Source organism: Octodon degus, unplaced genomic scaffold (genome assembly GCF_000260255.1).
Source record: "Octodon degus isolate 3935 unplaced genomic scaffold, OctDeg1.0 scaffold00071, whole genome shotgun sequence".
Lineage (NCBI taxonomy): Eukaryota > Metazoa > Chordata > Mammalia > Rodentia > Octodontidae > Octodon > Octodon degus.
Window position 1 is genome coordinate 8,751,299 of NW_004524647.1, and position 20,911 is coordinate 8,772,209.

The following is a 20,911-nucleotide window of genomic DNA, read 5'->3' on the forward strand; positions in this document are numbered from 1 at the left end:
CTGCTTCCTCCCTCCTTGCTTCCCTCCCACATCCTCCAAACCCTAACAAGGCTCCCTCTCAGGAGATTACTTAACCAGGTCCCATCCCTCAACCTCCCTGCTCAGCTCCCACCTCCACAGCCAGCTCTGCCCTACCCCTTCCTGCTGCCTCCACCATCCTTGCATCTTTGCCAGCTCAGGCTTAGGTGATCAAACTCAACTGCTACACCCCATACTCACCCACCTCCCTATGCTCCATCCTGCACATCACTGCCAACAATTACCTCCCGGTGAAACTCAAACCTGGCCGTATACCTCCTCTGATTAAAAACCTGATTTGGTCTTCTAGAAAAAACAATTGACTACTAATGGTAAAACATGAAAAAACACTTTTGCTACCACACAAATGCCATTTCTAGCACTTTCCCCACCTCACTTATTTATTCCTCACAGTGCTAACAGATACGTCTTTTATCCTCCATTTTACAGTTGAGGAAACTGAGGTGTGTGAGGTCACATAGCTACCCAATGGCTCCTCCAGGATTGAGAATTCCCAACACCTTGGACTCACCATCTAGGCTGTCTACAGTGGGACTTGTCTCCCTGGTAGTGTGAAACCCTTGAAGAGTCATGCGCTTTTACTCACATGGTATCCTCTGCAAGAAGTTCCTCTCACCTTGGGAGCTTTCACCACCTCCACGGTCTGGCTTGGGATCTGTCCCCTCAGAGTCTCTGCTCTAACCTTTAACTTTGTCATGTGGTACCCACTACACCCAAGATGTGTTCTTCTATATCTATGTTCTCCCCCCCACACACACACACAAGGGCAGAGGTTGGTGTGGCATCTTGTAAATCCTCACAGGCCTGTAATAAGGGGCGACACCCAAGAAAACACTTGTGGAAAGACTACATGAATGAGCAAATAACTGTTACTAGTATCTCTACCATGTGGTCAAAGCCACAGACTCCACATGCAGAAAAATACAGCTCTTCAGGAGCACTTAAATTTGATGTCTGTCCAGGTCAAAGTTCAAAGGGTAGTAAGGTCAGAGCCCTAGGACTAGTGCCCAGCACAGAGTCCTCTAGGTAGGGAGTGGGCACTGGCTGGCCCACTCCAACATAGTGCCACCTGCTCCCAGCCTGATTCAGACTGACTTCTTCCACCCACAGGCCTCCCACCCATGGAGTTCTGTGAAGCTTGCTTCCCAGGGCTTCCCCTCACAGGCGCCAATCCTCCCCAGGCCACAGAGGAGTGGTTGTGTGTAGGGAGTGCCTGATACTGTTAGATTTTCCAGGGACAAGCTAGAACAAAGGTTCTTAATCTTGACTTCCCAATCTTGGCTGCACAAGAACCTGGGGAGTTTAAAAACAGCCACACCTGAGCCTCTCCCCAGACCCACTGGGGAGTTAAGCAGAGGGGAGGGCCCACAGGTGGTGTTTTTTTTTTTTTTTTTCAAATTCTCCTAAGGTATTCTTTTAATGTGTATCCTGAGCTGAGAATCACCAACTTATAGCAAAATGGTGGGAGCTGGAGGGAGAGGCAGAGCAGATAGGAAACAGGCCAATGCCCCGAGGGTGGAAGTACCCACAGGGGTAGAGGAGGTGAGGGTGGGGAAGAGCCCTGCATGCTCCCAGGGATAGTAAACAGCTGCAGATAAGCAAGAAGGGGCTTGCTGGAGCCTTTGGGCTCCCTCCCAGATCCTGGCCAACCCACAGGGCTGACCAAGGAGCAGCAAGGTGAGGTCACTGTGGGCTGGGCAGAGCCTGGGAAGCAAGCAGATCCTTACTTCAGAGATACCAGTCTGGGACGGGCCACATCTACTCCCTCTAGAGGGCAATGATCCTAGTGCACTACTGGTATGGTGGCCATGTTTACGTTCTCCAAACTAAAAAGTTGGACAAATTTTCAAAGAAGATTCAAGTAAGTATTTTTTTTTTTTTAAAATGTATTTAGAACAGGGTCTACAGGGTCGCACTGCGTAGATCAGACTCCTACTGTCCTCCTGTTTTCAACCTCTACAGGCGCGCCACCACGCCCAGTCTCAATCGTCCGCTCACTGCACACCGGGGACTGGGCTGGCACAGCTTGTGGCGCCCGCCCAGGGATCGAACCCTGGGCTCTGCCTAAGCAGGCGCTTTGGTCTACTGGGCTATCTGGTCAGCCCTCAAGTAAGTGTTTTATCTAGACTGTTTTTGAAAATCTGGGCGCCTGTTCTTTAGCTTTTTAAATTTTTAGAAAATGAAGCATTAGTTTGAAATCTTTTTTAAAAACTTCAATATTATGTATATAGTACATAATGATTACATTCATTGTGGAATTTTGTTACATGTACGTAATACATCTTAACTCTTCTCACTTCTTCTTCCCCTCCTTTCCCACCCCTCACCTCATGTCTCAGTCCCCTTCCCAATTGCAAAAGGTCTATCGTTAGTCTGAAATCTTATTAACAGTCCACATGGCCTGATATACATCTTTGTCCCACTGGGGCATGGTACAGAATCTCCATATTTCTAGACTGAGAAGGAGTGTTCTATTGGAATTTTAGGACCATATAAAACCTGCTTTTATGGCTCTTGGATGATAGGGTAGAAGAGAAGCTTGCTGTCTTCTGTTTCACCCTGCATTTCTTCTCTTATTTTTGAGAACAGCAGTGTAAAAGCTCCTTGTCAACACAGTGAAAGATCTTATGATTTTCAGACAATGCCTGTGAATTAAGGAGTCCCCTGTGTCACCTGTTGTCACAGTGGGAGAGTTTTGTACTCAAGCAAACATGCTCCAGGAGTTTATAAGCTCATTTAAAATTTGGTAGGCTTTATTTTCTTATATGAGGTTCCGAAGAGAGAGACTAGGCTTTTTTCACCAGGAATGATACCAGGTGTACCCTGGTCAGAACTGTGTGTGTGGGCTGGGGAGATTGCTTGGTGGTCCAAGCACCTGCCTGACAAATGCAAGGTCCCAGGTTTGCTCCCTCGTATCGCATCCTGTGCTGGCCACCTAAAACGGCCATGGTGGTGCACACCTGTAATCTCAGTGCTGGGGAGGCTGAGACAGGAGGATCACTATGAGTCCAAGCTGCATAGCAAGACCCTGTACCCCTGCACCAAATAAAAGATTAAAAAAAAACCAGAGAGAAAGGAAAGAGAGAGAGAGAGAGAGAGAGAGAGAGAGAGAGAGAGAGAGAGAGCCGTACTAGTAATTTTCTTAGAAAGGATCACTTAAAATCTACATTGTGCCAGGCCCTATCTAGAAGAGTTCCAGGTGGAGAAGGCCTGAGCTCTGGACCTTAGAAGAGAGATTTCCTCCCTGGGCCTGTGAGGAGTGGGTATAAATCCATGCTTAGTGGATGAAACTTGTACTATAGGGAACAATTCACCGAAAATCAGTTCACTTAGAGCACTTAAGAGGATCTGGGGGAAATTTTGCTTTAATTGGATTAGTTTTGGTTTTAGGAATGCTGTTTTCACCAGCCAGTTCCAGTAGATATAGTGCAGCGCTGCTCAGCTAAATGTCAGTTTTGTGTGTGACTCATATGCCAGACACTGAGAATTTACCAAAGGCCACAGCAAAACATCCACTTGACGGAGCTAGGTGATAAATCTGTAAATTAAGAGAAATGCTCAAGCAGTAAACTATGAAAAACTCTATTAGGAGGGAGAAATCTGCCAACTCTATAATTTATAGAATCCTTCATATGGGAGACATGTACAGTGGCTGCATCTTAAATTGAACCAGAAGTCTCCTTTCCTAAAAGCCACAGGCAGAAAGTACAGAAGCAAAATAAACAAACAACACCGGAGTAGGTTAGGTGCACTGACCACAGTAAAACTTATTAAGTTCAAAATAACATTAAGTAGAATGAGAAATTTAAACAGGATAAATAAAAAATTCAGACATGCCAGCCCCAACCCCGGGGTACACTGAGATGGCGATTGAGACTGGGCATGGTGTCACATACCTTTAATCCTAGCTCTCGGGAGGCTGCAAACAGGAGAATCACTATGAGTCCGATCTACATAGTGAGACCCTGTACATCCTGTACACTCTGTCCTAAATTCAAAAAATAAAAATAAAAAATTCAAAAAACATTCAGTAACTTAAAATAATTCCTCTAATATATATATAATATACTTATCCATATTATATACTTACCATATTATATAGTTATCATATTGTATCTAATATATATGTATATTGGCATGGGACTCGAACTCACAACTTCATGTTTGTCAAGCAGGTGCTGTGCTACTGAGCTTTATTCCCGGTCCTTCTTAATATTTTTATTTCATTTATTTATTTAGCTATTTAGTTAGATACATTTGGGTGTAATAGTAAACTTTTATAGAACTAGTCTTTCAGCAAGTTAGTTTTCAGAGCAGTGGATTTCCAAGCATGGTGTTTCTCTGAATGACCTAAAGCCACATTGCCCCCCTCCCCCATGTCTCCTGACCAGTTATTCATTCTTCTAAACACAGGCAGGGAGGCTCTCTGAGGGCCTTTGAGGAGGGTCACAGCCAGCAGCTAAGGCATTCGGTGCATCTGCCCTGGGGAGTGAGGCGTGACAAGATCCTCAGCTTCAAGAAGACACTGCGCTGTGTGGGATCTGACTGTCCCTCTCTGCCAGGACTTACCCAGGTGGCCAGGTGACCCCTAGGCATTATTAGGGAACCGGCTGGCCCCTCTGAGCACTTGAATTGGGTCCCAGGTTCTTTTTTTTTTTCTTTTCAAAGTTTTATTGATAAACATATAGCAATGAGACAGTTTCAAATCAAATCGCTAGGACAGTTTCAACAAATAATACACTGCATATATTCTTCTTAGTGGTTAATTACTGTACAAGATGCAGACTTGTGATCCTATTTACAAACACCATTAGAACAAATCATTCTATTCATTAAGAGAATGCAACTATATATCAATCCCAACCACTTTGAATACACAGATACAAAATGGACATTCATAGTTATATCCCATTTTTTTTAAGTTCCGTTATTGAATATTATAGGTGTGTAAACTCAGCAAAATATTCTAAAAGAGTCCAGTAGCCCATACTAGCATTGGGTCTTCTGTTTAACTGGCAATGTCAGAAATTATTGACCTGAGTCCCCCACAGCTCAACTTAACAACATGGCTTTACTTCCTATATTTCGTCTTCATACTTTTCTACTGGATGGTTAAGACCAAGGTAAAGCAGGACCTGTGCAACAAAAGTTGTAGATTTTTGGTCTGAGAAGGTCAGTGAAATGCCCTCAGGATTTATCCTGAGATCCTGTACCTCAGAGTGTAGAACCTTTGTCAGTGTAGCCATGTGGATGAGTCACAGCCAATGCTTGGCCAATGTGCTCTCTGTGAAAGCCTGAGTCCCAGGTTCTTTTCAACGCTTACTCACAAACCTGGGGCAACTCACTTCCTTTTTTTTTTTTTTTTTGCGGAACCAGAAATTGAACTCAGGTCCCAAGTGCTTATTCCACTGAGCTATCTCCCCAGCTCCTCACTTCCTCTTTAGATTCCCTTTTTGCTCTCCTGGGACAATGAAGATAAGTCTGCTACTTTGTTCCTTGTGGCCCCATCAAGCCCTTCTTGGTAACAGACTCCTCACTGATAAATGAGTGACCTCAAAAGTTCTGTATCTAACATCCTGTCCTCTTTTCCACATAGATCTTCTACCTCCCTCAGCTGTCTGGTGGGCTTCATTTTTCTACTCCCAAGGCCAGAAATTCTTAAAAATGGGAATGCTATCTTAGACAGGAAGCTCTCCCTTTGGTTGACTCTTCCCTCACTCTAATTCAGTACAGAATTCCTCCCACAGCCTTCTGGGCAGGGACACTCCCTTGCCCCTCCCCCGCTCCAGCTGTCAAGCCCTCGGCCTTGGAGCAATCATTTGGCCTCCCTGATGCCCTGTGAGCTGCAGGGATGGGCAGTCCTGGTGCTAGGAACCTAGACTGCACTCTCAGAAAAGGACACAGGGCTGCTAGGGACAGAGAGGAGAGCTGAGGTGTATAGGGATTCTCTTCCCTTCTCCCCACATTCACTGTCACACCTGAGGGACAGTTGTGCAGCCGGGGAACACGTCAGGACAGTCACTTGTGTGGTGGTAAATATATGGGAGAAAATGATGGAAGATAAGAATTATCTAGTTAAGATATGTCATGCTGTCTCCGTTGGTCACAGTGATTGAGTCATTGTTCTCTTCCTCATAAAGGAGAGGAGAGGGAGACACTTCATGAAGACAAGTTTGTGACCTGCTTCTGGGAAGAGGCAGGAATTTCTCCTGCACCTGCTCATCCCATTGCTCAAAACAATACTATGCCAAAGTGGCAGTTTTGGGGTTCTATATTCTATTCCCCTTCATGTATCTTATGCTCTTGAATTCCTTTTCAGTGAGCACATGGAACTTATAATCAGCTGTCTCTAGGTCCTGGTTCTCTGATGGCTTCCCCACAAACCAATGTTAGCTACTTTCTCTAGCATGTTCTTAAAACAATTGGTTCTGTGGTTTTTCTAAGTGATTGGTTAGGGTTTGATGGAAGAGAAGACCCAATAGACCCTCTCTGTCTACAGCAGAGACAGTTTCAGTCAGCTAACAAGGCAATGAAGGACTCTGGGAAAATGATCTTCCTTTGTGGGACAAAAAACTTTCTAAAAAAAAAATATTTATTTATTTATTTATTTATTTATTTATTTGGTACAGGGTCTCACTACTCAGCATGGACTCATAGTGATCCTCCTGTCTCAAACTCCCTAAGTGCTGGGATTACAGGGGTGCGCCACCACACTCAGTTTAGGCGGCTGGTATGGCATGTGATACTGGGGATGAAATCCTGGTCCTTGCACTTGCCAAGCAGGCACTTAGACCACTGAGCTATCTCACCAGCCAACTAAAAACTTTTGTCCCAGTGAATTTCTTCTCAAAGGTTTGGCCCTTGGGTCACCATTGCAAAAAGAACTTATAGTCATTCATTCGTTTTTGTAATGCTGGTGACCAACCTCATGTATTAAGCAACTACTCTATCACCGAGTCACCGCTCCAGCCAAAGGGCTTAGAGTTAGCCAGTGTAACAAATCTGGGAAGATGTGTGCATCGCTGTTGGTAATGCTGCTATAGAAAATGCCATTAATTTTATTCTTCAGACTTCTCCAGAGTTTGTCCAAACCCTCAACTCTAGAAATGGGAATGATGACATGACAGGTTGATTAAAATGAAAACGTAAGTCCACTTTCCCCAAGTCAGCCAACAGCTGCTAGAGTCAGAGTTGGAAGGGCAAATTAGATTTCTCCCAGGGGAAACATCTAGCAACACTTGTTTTCTTTAGGTGTGGCCTAGCAGGGAAGGTCATTTTCCTCTAAGTGTCCCTCTGCAATTTCTAATTTCTCATGATGTACATGTATTAGTTTTTGCATAAAATACTTTTAGACCTCCTAAAGCATGGAGAATAAAATTGCTAACCAGCAACTGTAATCTGTAGTAGTCACCCAGATCTCATCCCTTAGAGGCCCTCCTTGTGCCTTCACCAAAGCTGTATCTCCTAGTCCAGAGAAAACATCTGTCCTGAGCTGAACGCCACATAACTTCACAATCAGGGGAGGTGGCAGGAAGTAATTTTTTTAAAGCAAAGAAAATCAATTTTGGGCTGGAGAGATGGCTCAGTGGTCTAAAGCACCTACTTAGAACAAGCTAAGCAAAAGCATCAGGGACCGCGGTTCAATCCCCCAGCACCACATGCCAGCCAGCCCCGCCCCCTGGTGGGCTGAGCTGGTCTCTCTCTCTCTCTCTCTCTCTCTCTCTCTCTCTCTCTCTCTCAAATAAATAAATAAAAAAAAAAAAAAAAAAAAAAAAAAAAGAAAATCAATTTTGTCCACAGAGTCACGTGGCTGTTCTCAGACATTCATACCTCTCAGATCAGTAACTCTCCAAATTTAGAGCATGCATGGAGCGCTCTACGCTGCAGAGCAAGTGCACAAAGTGAAGCAACAAAACCCAACACCACAAACCCAAAACTTCCTCTGCTATGGTGATAGCTGCCATGAAGGGAACTTGACCCTGGAAATACGGGAAGAATATACCCTCAGTATTTTAAAAATGAAACACAAAGCCTTTTTCTTTTTAAAATTTATTTTATTTTTCTACACAGAACCTGAAAAACGTCATTTTGGGCTTACTTGGCATTAAGAAATCTCTGCTTTGGGAACTCAACCTGTGGCCATCTCAGTCCCATTCCCTTGGCTCACCTCATCCCGCACCATGCCCTTCTTCTCACCATTGCCTTTCTCACTCTTAGAGCACCAAAAGGGGAGCTGGGCTTCCCTTGCCCTGCCCTGTCCTCCATGACACCACCCAGCCCCAGCCCTAGTTCACTCCCCTTTGCCACCCCAGGTGCACGCCCAGCACAGATGTGCAGACTGGGAGCATCAGGCGCTGTGTTTAGCAATATCCTCTCAGAGGACCGGTTCTGCTCCTCTCCACCCTGGGTGAGAACACAGCTGCCGCAGCTGGATCAACATAAAGGCAGCATCACTAATGCTTTGAGATAATGTTTAGCTCACCAAAGAAACCCCCATTTCATGGAGAAGGAAGCAGAAGCCCAGGCTTGTTAAATGCCAAGCAGGCTATTGGTCTCATGCAACATTACCCTAATGCCAGTTTGAATAGTGGCCCTGCTTGCACTCAGGGCTGGGGGGTGGTTACCAGGATTGCAGTCTCCATTCTCTATCATCTCTGCTCTTCCAACTCCCCTCTGGGATGAGTCCCTCAGACAGAAGACCTGAAAGCAACACTGGAATATTAAAAGGCCAAGAAGTCTGGGCAACTGGGGGATGCAGGTCTTCTGGGATTCGCAGTGACCTGCTCTCAGCCTTGAACATACCTCCCCTCACATTTCCACCTTCTGCATGTACCAAGCGCCTCCCATCTCCAGGGGCAGGCCCTACCCTTTGCCCATTATAGTGCCTTCTTTGTTGACCCCTTCCTAACTGAGTGTCTTGCATTTATAAAGAGTGTGTCCAAGCTTCAGGACTCCATCTTTTTTTTTTAAATCATCTTTTTTTTTTTTTTTTTTTTTCTTTCAGGAACTGGGGATTGAACTCAGGCCCTTGTGCTTACCAGGGAAGCGCTTATTTTACTGAGCCATCTCCCGGGCCCCCCTAGGACTCCATCTTTTAAAAACATTTGTAAGATTATATATCTGAAATACATGATACCTGTGTGCGCGCATGCATACACACATACACACAGATACATGCATATGTACAAGGCACACATACATCCACAGGACACTTATATAGACACATAAAGATGCACGTATATACTCACACACAAACATACATACAGAGACATAGCCAGAAACACAGGCCAACACAGAGGCTCGGGTATACACAGACACTCATGCAGATACTGACACATAAAGACATACATCCCTCTTTTTTATCTGGGGTTCGTGTATTGCAGGCTGTTGCAGAGATAACATCCTTCTTGTGCACACAAGTGGTGCTGCCCATCCTAGATGCAAGTTCTGGCCACTCAGCAACTCAGGCAAACTCTATGGACAAAAACACATGTTTCCTCCACTCCCCTCTGCCCAGTCCTGCCACTCTTCTCTGCTCTTCCTTGGGCATTAAGGGAGGCAAGAGGTCGACCATGGGAGCCACACAACAAGGATTTTCTACCAGGACCAGTGAGAGGGAATGAACCTTAAAACATTCCTAAATGTACTATCTGGGGGCCCCTGAAGTTTTGGCTTTTCAATCAAACACAAAGCACACAGCTGGGCTTTGCATTCCTTTTATTTAGATCATCACAACAGCCTTGTGAAGTGAGAAACACCTACTACACTGTGGGAAAGAAAGAGAGACCAGACCAAAGAGGACGCCTTTCACCCAGGGAATCAGTAGGCAGAGAGGGGCTCATTAGCATCCCCAGATGCTGCAGCTTCCAGGCTCCAGAGAGCAAAATCATCCTCATCTGTGAGGTAATTTCCTGTCCACCAACCTAGAGTTTCCACTATAGCCCCACCACAAAAGCAAGGTCCCTGAGAAGGTGCCAGATCCTGGCAGCCCAGAGTCAGGCAGACAGGGTCAGGGTAAAGCCTCACTTCTGGTTGATGACCCGCATGAACTCCTCATAGTTCACCTTCCCATCCTTGTCCACATCAGCCAACTGGATCATGGCATCCAGCTCATCCTGAGAAAGATGCTCCCCCAGCTTGGCCATCGTCTGTTTGAGCTCTTCCACACTGATGTGGCCATCACCATTCTGGTCAAAGAGTTGGAAGGCAGCCCGCATCTCCTCATTGCCCAGGGACTTCATCTGCTTTTTCATCACATCCAGGAACTCCTCGAAGCTGATGCTACCGTCACCATCCCTGTCCACAGCTTGCATGAGTAGTGTCAGCTCCTCATCTGTGATATTCTTGCCCAGCTTCTTCATCACCTCCCGCAGCTCCTGCTTGCTGATCTTTCCATCTTTATTCAAGTCTGCCTCATCAAAGGCTGCCTTGAAGGCGGCCACCTGTTCTTGAGACATCTCCTTGGCCATGTCTGTGTCCCTGAAACTTTGTGGAGCTTCTAAGCTTGCTGCTAAACAGGTGGTGTCAGTCTGCTGTTCCCAGGGCTTGTAGTCCACAGCTCAAGGAGGCCACTGAGATCTGCAGCAGCATCCGTCAGAGGGCAGACCTATAAGGCAGTCTTTCTTGGGTAGGGGAACCCCCTCCTTTTCTGCAATTGGAGCAGAGGGAGGAGGAAGGTTCCCCACCCTTCCTCTGTCCTCAGGCAAGATTCTCCTCCCAGGGAGGGACACACCAGCTGCAGACAAGAAATGTAAGAACTGGAGTGGGAGGGCCTACAAGAAGAGTCTGTGGCAACTGCCATGGGGGCAATGGGATCATTGACCTAACAACCTCTCCTGACTAGGATGGCAGGTCACCTTACTGCAGGGTCATACCTAGGGTGCAGGTCCCCTGCAGTTTGTTCTCACAGATGTCCTGACAGTGACTGAAGCTAGCAAGGGGCAGAGGTGGGGATATGCAGTCCTGGGGAGTGAGAACTGCATTTGCTCTTTCCCTCCACCTCCTTGCTCTTTTCCTAGGGGTGGCGCTGGGGGCAGGTGGATGGAGGGGAGTGTTGAATTAGTCTGGATGCAGCCATGGGCTTCATCAGATTCCCAGTCCAGAGAAGGCAACAGGTTAGAGCAGAGGATGGAGTTCAGCTCAGTTTGGAACCCCTTAGCTTCTGGAGAGTAAGGAGCCTGGCTGAATTCAGACCATAGCCAGTGCTGAGATGCTGTGTGTGTTTGGAGTTTTGGCGCAGGCTCTGTGTCACCCAGGCTGGCCTCACATTCACCATTGCACCTCAGCTTTCAAGTGCTGAGACTGCAGACATGTTCCACCATAGGCACTATTTCCAATGTGAAGAAAGGGCTTTTTATCCCCCACCAAACATGCTCCCCCTCCAGCTCAGTGATTCCCACTATTCCATTCTGTTGCTAAGTCTAAGGTCCTGGGATGAGCTGATGTCCTGGGAGATGAGCAGAATGCATTTCATTCATAGAGGAGAAAACACTGAGGTTGGTCTTTTCTGAGAGTTGCCCAGACACTCAAAGGCAATAAATGGCCATCAAGGATCAATCTGGAAGGTGCTGAGGGGCAGGAGGATGCAGAATGGAACTACTGAGATGAGAACTTGGCCTCCCTCTGGTTTTACTAAACATTAGTCCTAAGCATGGTAACCCATGTGAGAACCCCAAGGGCCACCCATCTAATTTGCCTTCTGAATAAAATCCTCTCTGCCCACTCTCTGGGGCACAGGGTTCAGAACAAGAGTTGAACCCTGGCAGGACCATTGTCAAATCCATGCAGGGGTAGGACTCATGCCTGTGAGGAGTCATTTGCCATGGAATCACCATGATGCCTTTCTCAAGCAAATCTCCTCTTGATCTCCATAGATTTCATAGTATAGGCAGTGGTGGGGCCTCTCACTGCCCACCACTGCCTGTACTAAGAAAAGAAAAAGACTTCTTTACTTTCCTCCTCAAATTGTACACATTCCTCCTCTCTCTGGATCAGCCTGTCTCTGGATGAGCATCCTCATCCTCACCTCACTTCTGAGTTCAAGAGGACCTAAAGAGAAATGCAAAAGAAAGATCCCACTTGTCTATCTCTTTCTATAAAGATATCATGATGAAGGTTGGTTATCTCATCTTTGTTCTGGAATAGTACTGAGGCCTGAATAAATATTAATCGATTTCTCAATGAAACTGAAAACCAGTATTGGGTGGAGAATGTCATTCCAGTCTGGTGATCAGAACCTGGCTTGGTAGGAGGTACAGGAAGGGTGGAACTCTTATTAACTAGATGCAACCCAGCCCCTTGATTTATTTTTAAAATAATATTTGAAAACAGCAATCTATATTTGAAATTTCCTTTCTTCTTATTTTATCACCAGGGCCTACGATTAAAATCCAAAATTTGTAATAGGTATTGTCTTATTCTTTTCCCTTGGTGTTAAATAATGATTTATAAGCTCTATCAGGAGTCTTGAGTTCCTGGTTCCTGGTTCCTGTTCCATCACTGATGTAGTACATTATGTCTCAGTATCTTCCCTGTTACCTAGGATGATACATTCACCATATCTAACAAGATTACTTAGGATCAAAGTATAAAGTACAGAACCAACAGAAGACTTCATTATTCTATGATAAACTTCATGTTCTCGATTAAGCTTGTTCTCATTTGATGTAATCCTCAAGAACAATGTACTTAAAGGTCACTGTTTTCTTATTACAGCTTTCTTGTTTGATGTCAGGCCACTTTCAAGTTGTAGCTCAATGCAGTAGGTCAAGGCTCTGAATGTTATTGTGGCTTTGGACATTGGATTTAACCAATGCCATTCCATACATAGTGAGACTTCCTTTAGAAAAGTGTCTAGCTCTGTCCCATCATGGGACAGGAAGGTGACTGTTTTGGGGTGACTCATATATTATGGAGAAAGAAAGAGAGTCTCCAGGAAAAGTCTCTATGACTTCTGACTGCATCTCCATCCTCTACCTGCATGTGGGTCTTGCTTCTTCTCCAAGGCCACACTTGCTCTTGCCAGGGCATTCAACTACTGATAGCTTCTTGTCTCTTCACTGAGGCTCCTGCTGTCCAAGGGTGGGAGTCTCTTTCCCTTCCTCTTTGAGTCAGCACCAGGGACAGCCATGCACAAGTGACCCACAGTACAGGGGCTTGACACAGTCAAACTAGGAGTTAGGAAAGGTGATGACATGGGTTTGCTGCCAAAACCTAGTTAAGTTTTGTTGTCTCATGGTTTAATGCACAACTGCCTGGGTGCTGAGTCCAGCCTACAGTGTGGCAGTCGCAGTTGTCTTTTTAGTTGAAGTGCATTTGCAGTCTGTACCACCTATGAGGCTACCTGTATAATGAAAGAAACAAGGGATAGTATTTATGTAGTAAGGAGCCCAAGGCTGGGGAGCCCAGTCACTTGGTTCTGTCCACACATCCTCCTGGGGCCACTTAAGAAGCAAATGCAAAGCAGATTAGTTACAGCAGAGAAGCAGGTGCCCCATTCATCCTCAGCTATGGCAGCCATGTTTCTGGGCTGTATGGGAAGGACACAGGGAGATGCTGAGGGTTATGAAGAACTGAAGCTGAGCAGAAAAGGCTAGAGCTTGCTGATAAGACAAAGGAGAGATGTTGTGGTTAGCAGAGGGAGAGAAGAGATCAGCTATGTAAGAAGTGGACACTCCTCTCCAGGACACATCCCCTCCTTTTGCCTTTCAGTTTACTACCCTCATAAAGATACAGACTCTTTCCAGGGGGAACAATTGTGGACCAGGAGGAGAAAGGGTCTCCTCATTGAGGAGAGATGAAGACCCTTTCCAAATGTCAGAAGAAGGAGAAAGACATCTCTCAGGCTGCTGCACCAGTCACTGAGGCTAGGAAGGGAGAGGTTGTAGCCACAGAGCAGAATTGCCATGCATGATAGCTTTTTGCCATGTATATGTGTTTGTGTGCACACAGGTATGTAGGTGTATACCAATATGTATACATGTCTGTTTGCACATAGATATATGTATGTGCATTGGTATCTGTGTGCCATGTGTTTGTGTGTATATCACATGGGTTGTATGTGTACATTGCCTGCAATGGGCATATGTGTTCATATATGTGGTTGTGTGCATAGTGTCGGGGGATGGTTGTCTTTCTGTTTGGGCACTTAGAAAGAATGGCTAAAGCCAACTTCTGCATTCACCTGAGCGTGACCCATGGAAACAAAATACATACTCCAAAGCTCCCATTAGTGTTTGGCGAACGTGGGTGAAACACTCCAAAGAAACCAGTCAAACAGGTCCTGGAGCACAGACTGGTTTGGGACTACTTTGGCTCAGATGACTGACAGGAACCTGGTTTCACCCTGGCACCTGAGCCTTCTCCACAGTTCTGGTGTGGCTTGGCTCTCCTGAGGAAAATGAGGAGTCTGTGTGGAGTCCTTGTGTCTCTCTGCAATGCGATCCGTGGGAGAGAACTGGGACCAGCTTCACAAACTCATTGGCCTTAAAGATTTCCCCCCAAAGTCTTGGAGGAAAAATGGTGAGTGACTATACCACCTTCACAGAGGATGGGTGCCCAGCTGCCTGCCTCCTAAACACAACTCCCTGTTCTTTCCAGGAGTAGTGACATGTGGCTTAGTTGCTGGAATCAGGCAGCCATAGGGCGAGTCCTAGCCATTACATTTTCCTACCTGTGCAACCTTGAGCAAGCTGCTTCCCATCCCCACACATTAGTGGTCTATATTGTACAAGGCTATTATTAGACCCAGTCATCTTGAGGGTGAAAGGGGCATAAGAAAAGTTTAGGTCAGAGCCTGGCTGCAGGAAGCCCTCAGTGTGTCAGAGCCCATACTAACTCACCCAGTGGGGTCAGTGGGGTCCCACACAGGTATCTGTCTCCCTTAAGCTGCCCTACTCTTGGCCAAAGGATAAATATCCTCACTGTAGCCCATCTGGCCATTTCAGATCCCCAGAAAGCCTGAAGCAGAGTCAAGAAGCAACGATTTCACCTATGCCACACATACTACCTGCTGGGCTCCAGAGGGCAGCTTCCTAAGTACTCCATGTGTCCAGAGAATTGGGTGAATGGACATAACAGACAGAAAGTTATCATGTGGGGAGGACTCATAAGTTGGGGGGCACCATTCCCTTAGATCTCAATGCAATCAATGAAAGGATCCCCTGGGAAAAGAGCAGAGGTCCCGCTCCCATGGAGATGATTATGTCTGTGTGTTTTGAGGTAAGGACAGGCTTTTAGGCTGGCAAGAGCTGCTATGCATTCGGTGCCTGCATCTGCCCAGACTTGTTGGGGTGTTTGGTAAGAGCAGCCCTTCCCGCTCTTTCCCAGCACTGGCACACCTGTGTGTGTCAGACTCAGGGCCTGCTCACGTGTCCTCTCTAATTGTGTAGGGCTTTTGGTGGACGTGTTTTGAGTGAGGAATTTCTCCAGATTGCTTATGTATTTAACTCTGACTATCCAGGAGTGGCTTATATATTCCATTCCCCATCATTTTAAACAACTTAGGTGGCAGATCCTTCCAGTGGTGAAAGGTGATCAATGTGACCCTCGTTCTGTCACATGGTAGCACTGTGCACAGACTTCATGGGTGTGATGCCCTGCCTGGAGCAGTCTAGACCTGCTCCAGTCTATCGGGCAATCCTGTCCACCTGCTGCTTAGGGGCACCGCCACTCACCCTGGGTCATCTCTCAGGGTGTCCTGTTTTCAGCTGTTAGTGGCAGAGCTTAGGGCAGAATCCAGAGTTGCCAGGAAAGACAAAATTACCCAACTTTTTAAATCAACAACTTTCATCTAAAAGCCATAATAGGGGCCGGGGAGATAGCTCAGTAGAATAAGCACTTTCCTGGCAAGTGCAAGGACCTGAGTTTAATCCCTGGTTCCGCCAAAATAAAAAAATAAAAGCCATAATAAATCAAATGTTCTGAAGGCGGTGCTTAAAGCCTCCAATAAGTAAGTTTCTAGATTCAGAAGCAGAGACATTGCCTTGAGCCTGCACACTGGATAAATGCAGGGACTACTACTATTCCAATAGTGGCCATAATACATATACAAAAATATACTGGGGGAACTGAAATCTAAAGACATGCAAGAAGATAAATGCCTGAAATTAGATGTGAGCTAGGAGTATGTTTGTTTGTTTGTTTATTTATTTATTGTGGCACCAGGGGTTGAACTCAGGACCTTGTGACTGCCAGACAGGCGCTTATGCCACTGAGGTATCTCCCTGGCCCTTAGGAATATGTTTAAACAGTTCTGTGAGCCCAGGAGTTATGAAACAAAAGATAGACTCTATCTGATGTCTCCTCATCTGTGGATTCTAGATTCACAGATGCAACTAATTGCAAATAGAAAATATTTTTGAAAGAATTTCATTTGTATTGATCATGTACAGTTACTTTCTTGTCATTCTATAAATAATATGGGATGACAACTATTCACAACATTTGTATTGTATTAGGTATTTCAAGTAAATTGTACAAAAGGATTTCTATGTTACAAGTAAATGTTGATAGGAGTGACTTAAGTTTCTATAGATTTTGGTATCTTTTTTGTTTTTTAATTTCGTTGAGAGAGGGTCTCACTATGTAGCCCTGGCTGGCCTTGAACTCATGGCAGTCCTCCCTGCCTCAGCCTGCTGAGTACTGGGATTAGGTGTGTGCCACTATGCCTGCCTAGATTTTGGTATCTTGAGGTGGAGGTTCCTGGACGAATCCTCCAGGAGAATCAAGGAATGACGGTAGAAAAAACTGAAACTCTTACATAAGCCGCAATAAAAAACTAAAAGAAAGAAAAATAATAGATTTTAACCTGTCATTTAATTGGTAATCTATCAATTACCATCTTTTAATTGCTTAATTAGTTACTAGAATTTGTTCTTCTACAAACTTGCTGTTCATATCCTTGGCCCAGTCTTTACAAGGTGTTGTTAAAAGCAAAACAAAAAATGAAGTGCGTGTTGTTGCCCAGTGCCACCAGCAGAAAGGCAGGCTTGTAAAACCACTGCAGTGTGCCCTTACCCACCTTCTTCACAGGGCCTGGCATTGTGCAACTTCTGGCTCTTCCGCAGAGGTAAACACTTTAAATCTATTCTTTGGGACTTTGGGAAATCAAGGCAGCTACACAGCACAACTAAAGACATACCAGGGGTGTGTGTGTGTGTGTGTGTGTGTGTGTGTGTGTGTGTGTGTGTGTGAATTTGAATAAAATATTTTAAAAGGCTTTGTTTTAAAGATCCTACTATTTTTTATAATGGTTCATTAATTTTTTTCACAGCCACATGACTCAGAAAGCTTTCAATTTTGAGAAAGAATAAAGTTAAGAAAAGCATACCTTAAAACTAAAAATGTTGATTTTCCAATCCAGGGGTCTTGCGAAAGAAAAGCATCTCATGACAAGAACTGAATTTCTCCTAACTGCATTCAACAGCTTTGCTTGAGAAATCAGGGTGGGCTGGGCCTTCCGTGGAAGGCTCAGACCAAGCACACGGGAAGGGAGAGGCAGATGGTCGCAGACCACAATGCCATGTGAGCCACCGAAGACGGTTTCAGCAGCAGCTTTTGTTCCTTTTATTTTAATAATACTCAAGGAATCTTTTTATCTTCTCAAAGTGATGGAACATGATAAAATGCTGATTTTTTTTTAAGTTTCAAATTTTTTGCCTTTAAAAAATTCTCCTGGGAAACATTGAGAATGTCATAGCAGTTTCATAAACGTTGGGTAAATAAATATGCTCACTTGTGGGGAAATTCTTGGTCTGTTGAAGAAGCAAAGCACAGAATGTCTGGGGTTTACATGGGCATGTGGGAAGCTGGCTGACTCTTCAGTCCCAGCATTTAAATCATAATATTATTTGTTACATTCCCTAGGACCTGGAATTCATGTGCTTGACTTTCAGAAAACACAAGATTCTGTGTCTACCATGCCAAGAGTGGTAAGGACAGGTTTCCTGGCTATGAACTAGGGCTACATTAGCCTTCTTCCACATCTGATTAGATGCAGTCAGGACTTCGCTGGGATGTAGCAGTGTAGTTGGGGCCATGGATTAAATTCTGGGGAAAAAGTAGACCTCAGAGACAAGACATTTCCCAAAAAGTCCAAGTCAAACATAGTGCAAGACAATTAGGGGAAAGGTAGATATTATTTTCTTTACCTTCAGTGTTGCTAACAGCAGAACGCATGGGACCTTCTGTAGGGAAAGCATGTCCTGTGGCCTCTTCTGCTATTCCTTGGCCAACTGTGGTAGAAGATTCTTTTGAGTCTTGAGTTGTTTGAAGATCAAAGATGAAAATGTATCTTGTCCTCAGATATGACAATAGTACTTGGGAAAGGGAAAATAAGTGGTGGCCAGGACTCTGTTTTGGCTTCACAGGACTGGGTCTCTGAGAAAGTCTCTTGCCCAAGGAGCAGAATAGCTAAATTTATAAGTTGGCCCCATAGTTTACTAGCTTTGGGCCTTTGGAGAAATAGTAGTTCTCTGAGTTTTTGCTCCGTCAACTGTAAAAAAAACCAACAATCCTCAGCCTATATATCATACGAGGCTATTGTGAGAGTTAAATGGAAAAGTGTTCGTGGAACAAACCATACAAAGGTAAAGAGTTGACTTTACCATCTTCATCTTTAGCTCCAAATTCTTTAGCTTCCTTTCTCACAGCAGAAGGTGAGAAGCTCTGGGACAACTGAACATTCAATAAATAAATAATGACTCAGACCCAGAGGTCTTGTAGATCTATTATCTCCTGGTCCTAGGCTCTTTATAACACAGATGGTGCAAAGCAAGGGAACAGTGATCTTTGGGTCTGGTATGAGAAAGATGGTAGTAAGTGTGGTTAGGATAGAAAGGAGACAGACTGTTTAGCAGCATAGGAACTACAATAGAGAGTGGTGTTGGCCCGGACAATGTTTCTTTTCCTGTTGACGCTTACTGCTCTCTGTGCTTGTGCCTGGAGACCCTGGCCTGGCAGAAGCAAAGGGCACTGCCTTCAACAAGTAGGAGTGATGGGACCTAGGAAATTAGTGCCTCTCACTGTAGTCTGAGGACAATTCAGTGCTTGCTCTGCGGGCTCCTCGGTGAAGCTGCTGCTGCCTATTGCTCTTGGAGCCTCCACGGCTTGACATAGGAGGCCCCTCCACATGGCAATTCTAGGGAAGAGGTGGACCTGTAAAGTCTCTCTCATGGAGTCTCAGGAACTTTCCACAACAAACCCGTTCTGCAGGATCCCAATCCATTCAGCAGGGACTGCCATGGCCTATCCTTGGGAGACTGTGCCTGTCCCCCGGGTGCCCATGCCGGGCAGGTCCAGGCACCACTAATTTGGCAAGGAGCTGTGCCCCGGGCAAGGGTGTGTTTAAAGAAATGAGGATGCACTCTCCCCTTAAAGATTACTTTCTGAGGGAAGCCTACAGACAGCAAGTGTGGGGTTGCAAGCAGGTCTGGCCACATGCTGAAGGAAGTAGGGGCAAGATGTGTCCTGGCAGGTTAACTAGCCCAGGTGGAGCCTGCAGTGTCCCAGGGGGATGAGGATGGGAGTATCACCCCACAAAAGACACCTGTTGCCTTCAGACTCAAGTCCTCCTTCACTTGCTAGCTTGTGCACTGCTTGTCCCAGCATCATCCCCTCCCTGGCAATGGAACTGATGCCCAGTGTCCACCTCCTCAACCCATTCTCCACCCTCTTCTCATTCTATGCATCTAGATGCCAGCAGCTCCCGGAAGCAGCGCCAGCCCCTCCTGGGTAGGTCTTTTTCTCTTCCATCTGCAGCACTTTGCACATGACCTTGCAGCCTGTATCACATCCTGTGGCGGAGTTTCTGTGCACCTGTGTGTGTGTCCCTGGCCTGGCTCAGAGACTAGGAAGCACATCCTCTTCATCACATAACAGGGCTGGATTCCTGTGTGAAGAACACATGATAATGTCCATGACCAATGGCCTGGGTGTTTTCTCTGTAATCCTTTTAGTGAGGGCTGGTCTCTCCACACATGCTTTGAGGGGTCAAGTAGATTAGCTACGGAACCCAACCCTGTTCCCAATCAGGTGCATAGCAGAGCTGCCCCTTTGCAGGATGCCACATCCTGGTGGAGGGTGGACCCCATGCACACTGGTGCTGACATGGGGGTTCCACACGCAGCAGCAAGAAAACCACATCCAGCAAATGGAGACTTTGGCTCCAGATGAGAAGTCCCTGGCCTAAGCCAGTGCTCACTTCATGTGGACATTTTTAATGTCCCTTTGTCAATGACTCTTTCCTTGCATTCATGCAGCCAAGTCTAGTACCATAATTATGGTAAACCTCACTTCAATGGATGAGAAACCGAAGCACAGAGCAAACATTCCGGCTCTGTAAAAGGGAAGCTGGAATTAAAATATGTGCGACTTGACTTAGATGCCTCTTGTCATGAACGGGTAGCCTCATGAAAGTAAGTATCTTTTCTTTTTCTTTTTCTTTTTCTTTTTTTTAGGGTGGGTCTGCAGGGTGTTCAGGGTCTCACTGCTAGATCAGACTTGTAGTGATCCACTTGTTTACAGCTTCCCAAGAGCTGGGATCACAGGCGCAAGCCACCAAGCCCAGTCTCGAAAGTACCTTTTCACGTGTGTATGGCTCCTGCTCCTTACCAGGTGTCCGGCAGCTCTTGGTCACCTCCTCTACCACTCCCCCCATCCACTCACCCCTTTTTGTTCCTAGTGTTGGTCACCACTGCCTTGGGTTTTACACCTATTTCCAACCATGTTAGGCCTTTTCTATAAATACTTTTTCAGGACTTTCTTAGATTTCACTCCTATAGGATAGATAGTCATAAAAGACATTTGTACTTCTACATTTTTATCTACCACTAAAATTTTCCCAACTGCTATGTGTTACTTTCTTGCAAATACT

At 45.6% G+C, this 20,911-nt stretch overlaps 1 protein-coding gene across 1 annotated transcript; it reads right to left on the reverse strand.

Moving 5' to 3' along the window:
• Positions 1–9,748: 9,748 nt before the first annotated feature.
• Positions 9,749–10,658, reverse strand: LOC101591399 (calmodulin-4). The gene has a single exon (XM_004635312.2). It carries the CDS (start codon positions 10,506–10,508, stop codon positions 10,062–10,064), a length of 447 nt encoding a protein of 148 aa, XP_004635369.1. The 5' UTR covers positions 10,509–10,658; the 3' UTR covers positions 9,749–10,061.
• Positions 10,659–20,911: the final 10,253 nt, after the last annotated feature.

Bases quoted from the DNA above. Each gene is read 5' to 3' on its own strand.
- LOC101591399 (XM_004635312.2), bottom strand. From the start codon at position 10,508: ATGGCCAAGGAGATGTCTCAAGAACAGGTGGCCGCCTTCAAGGCAGCC.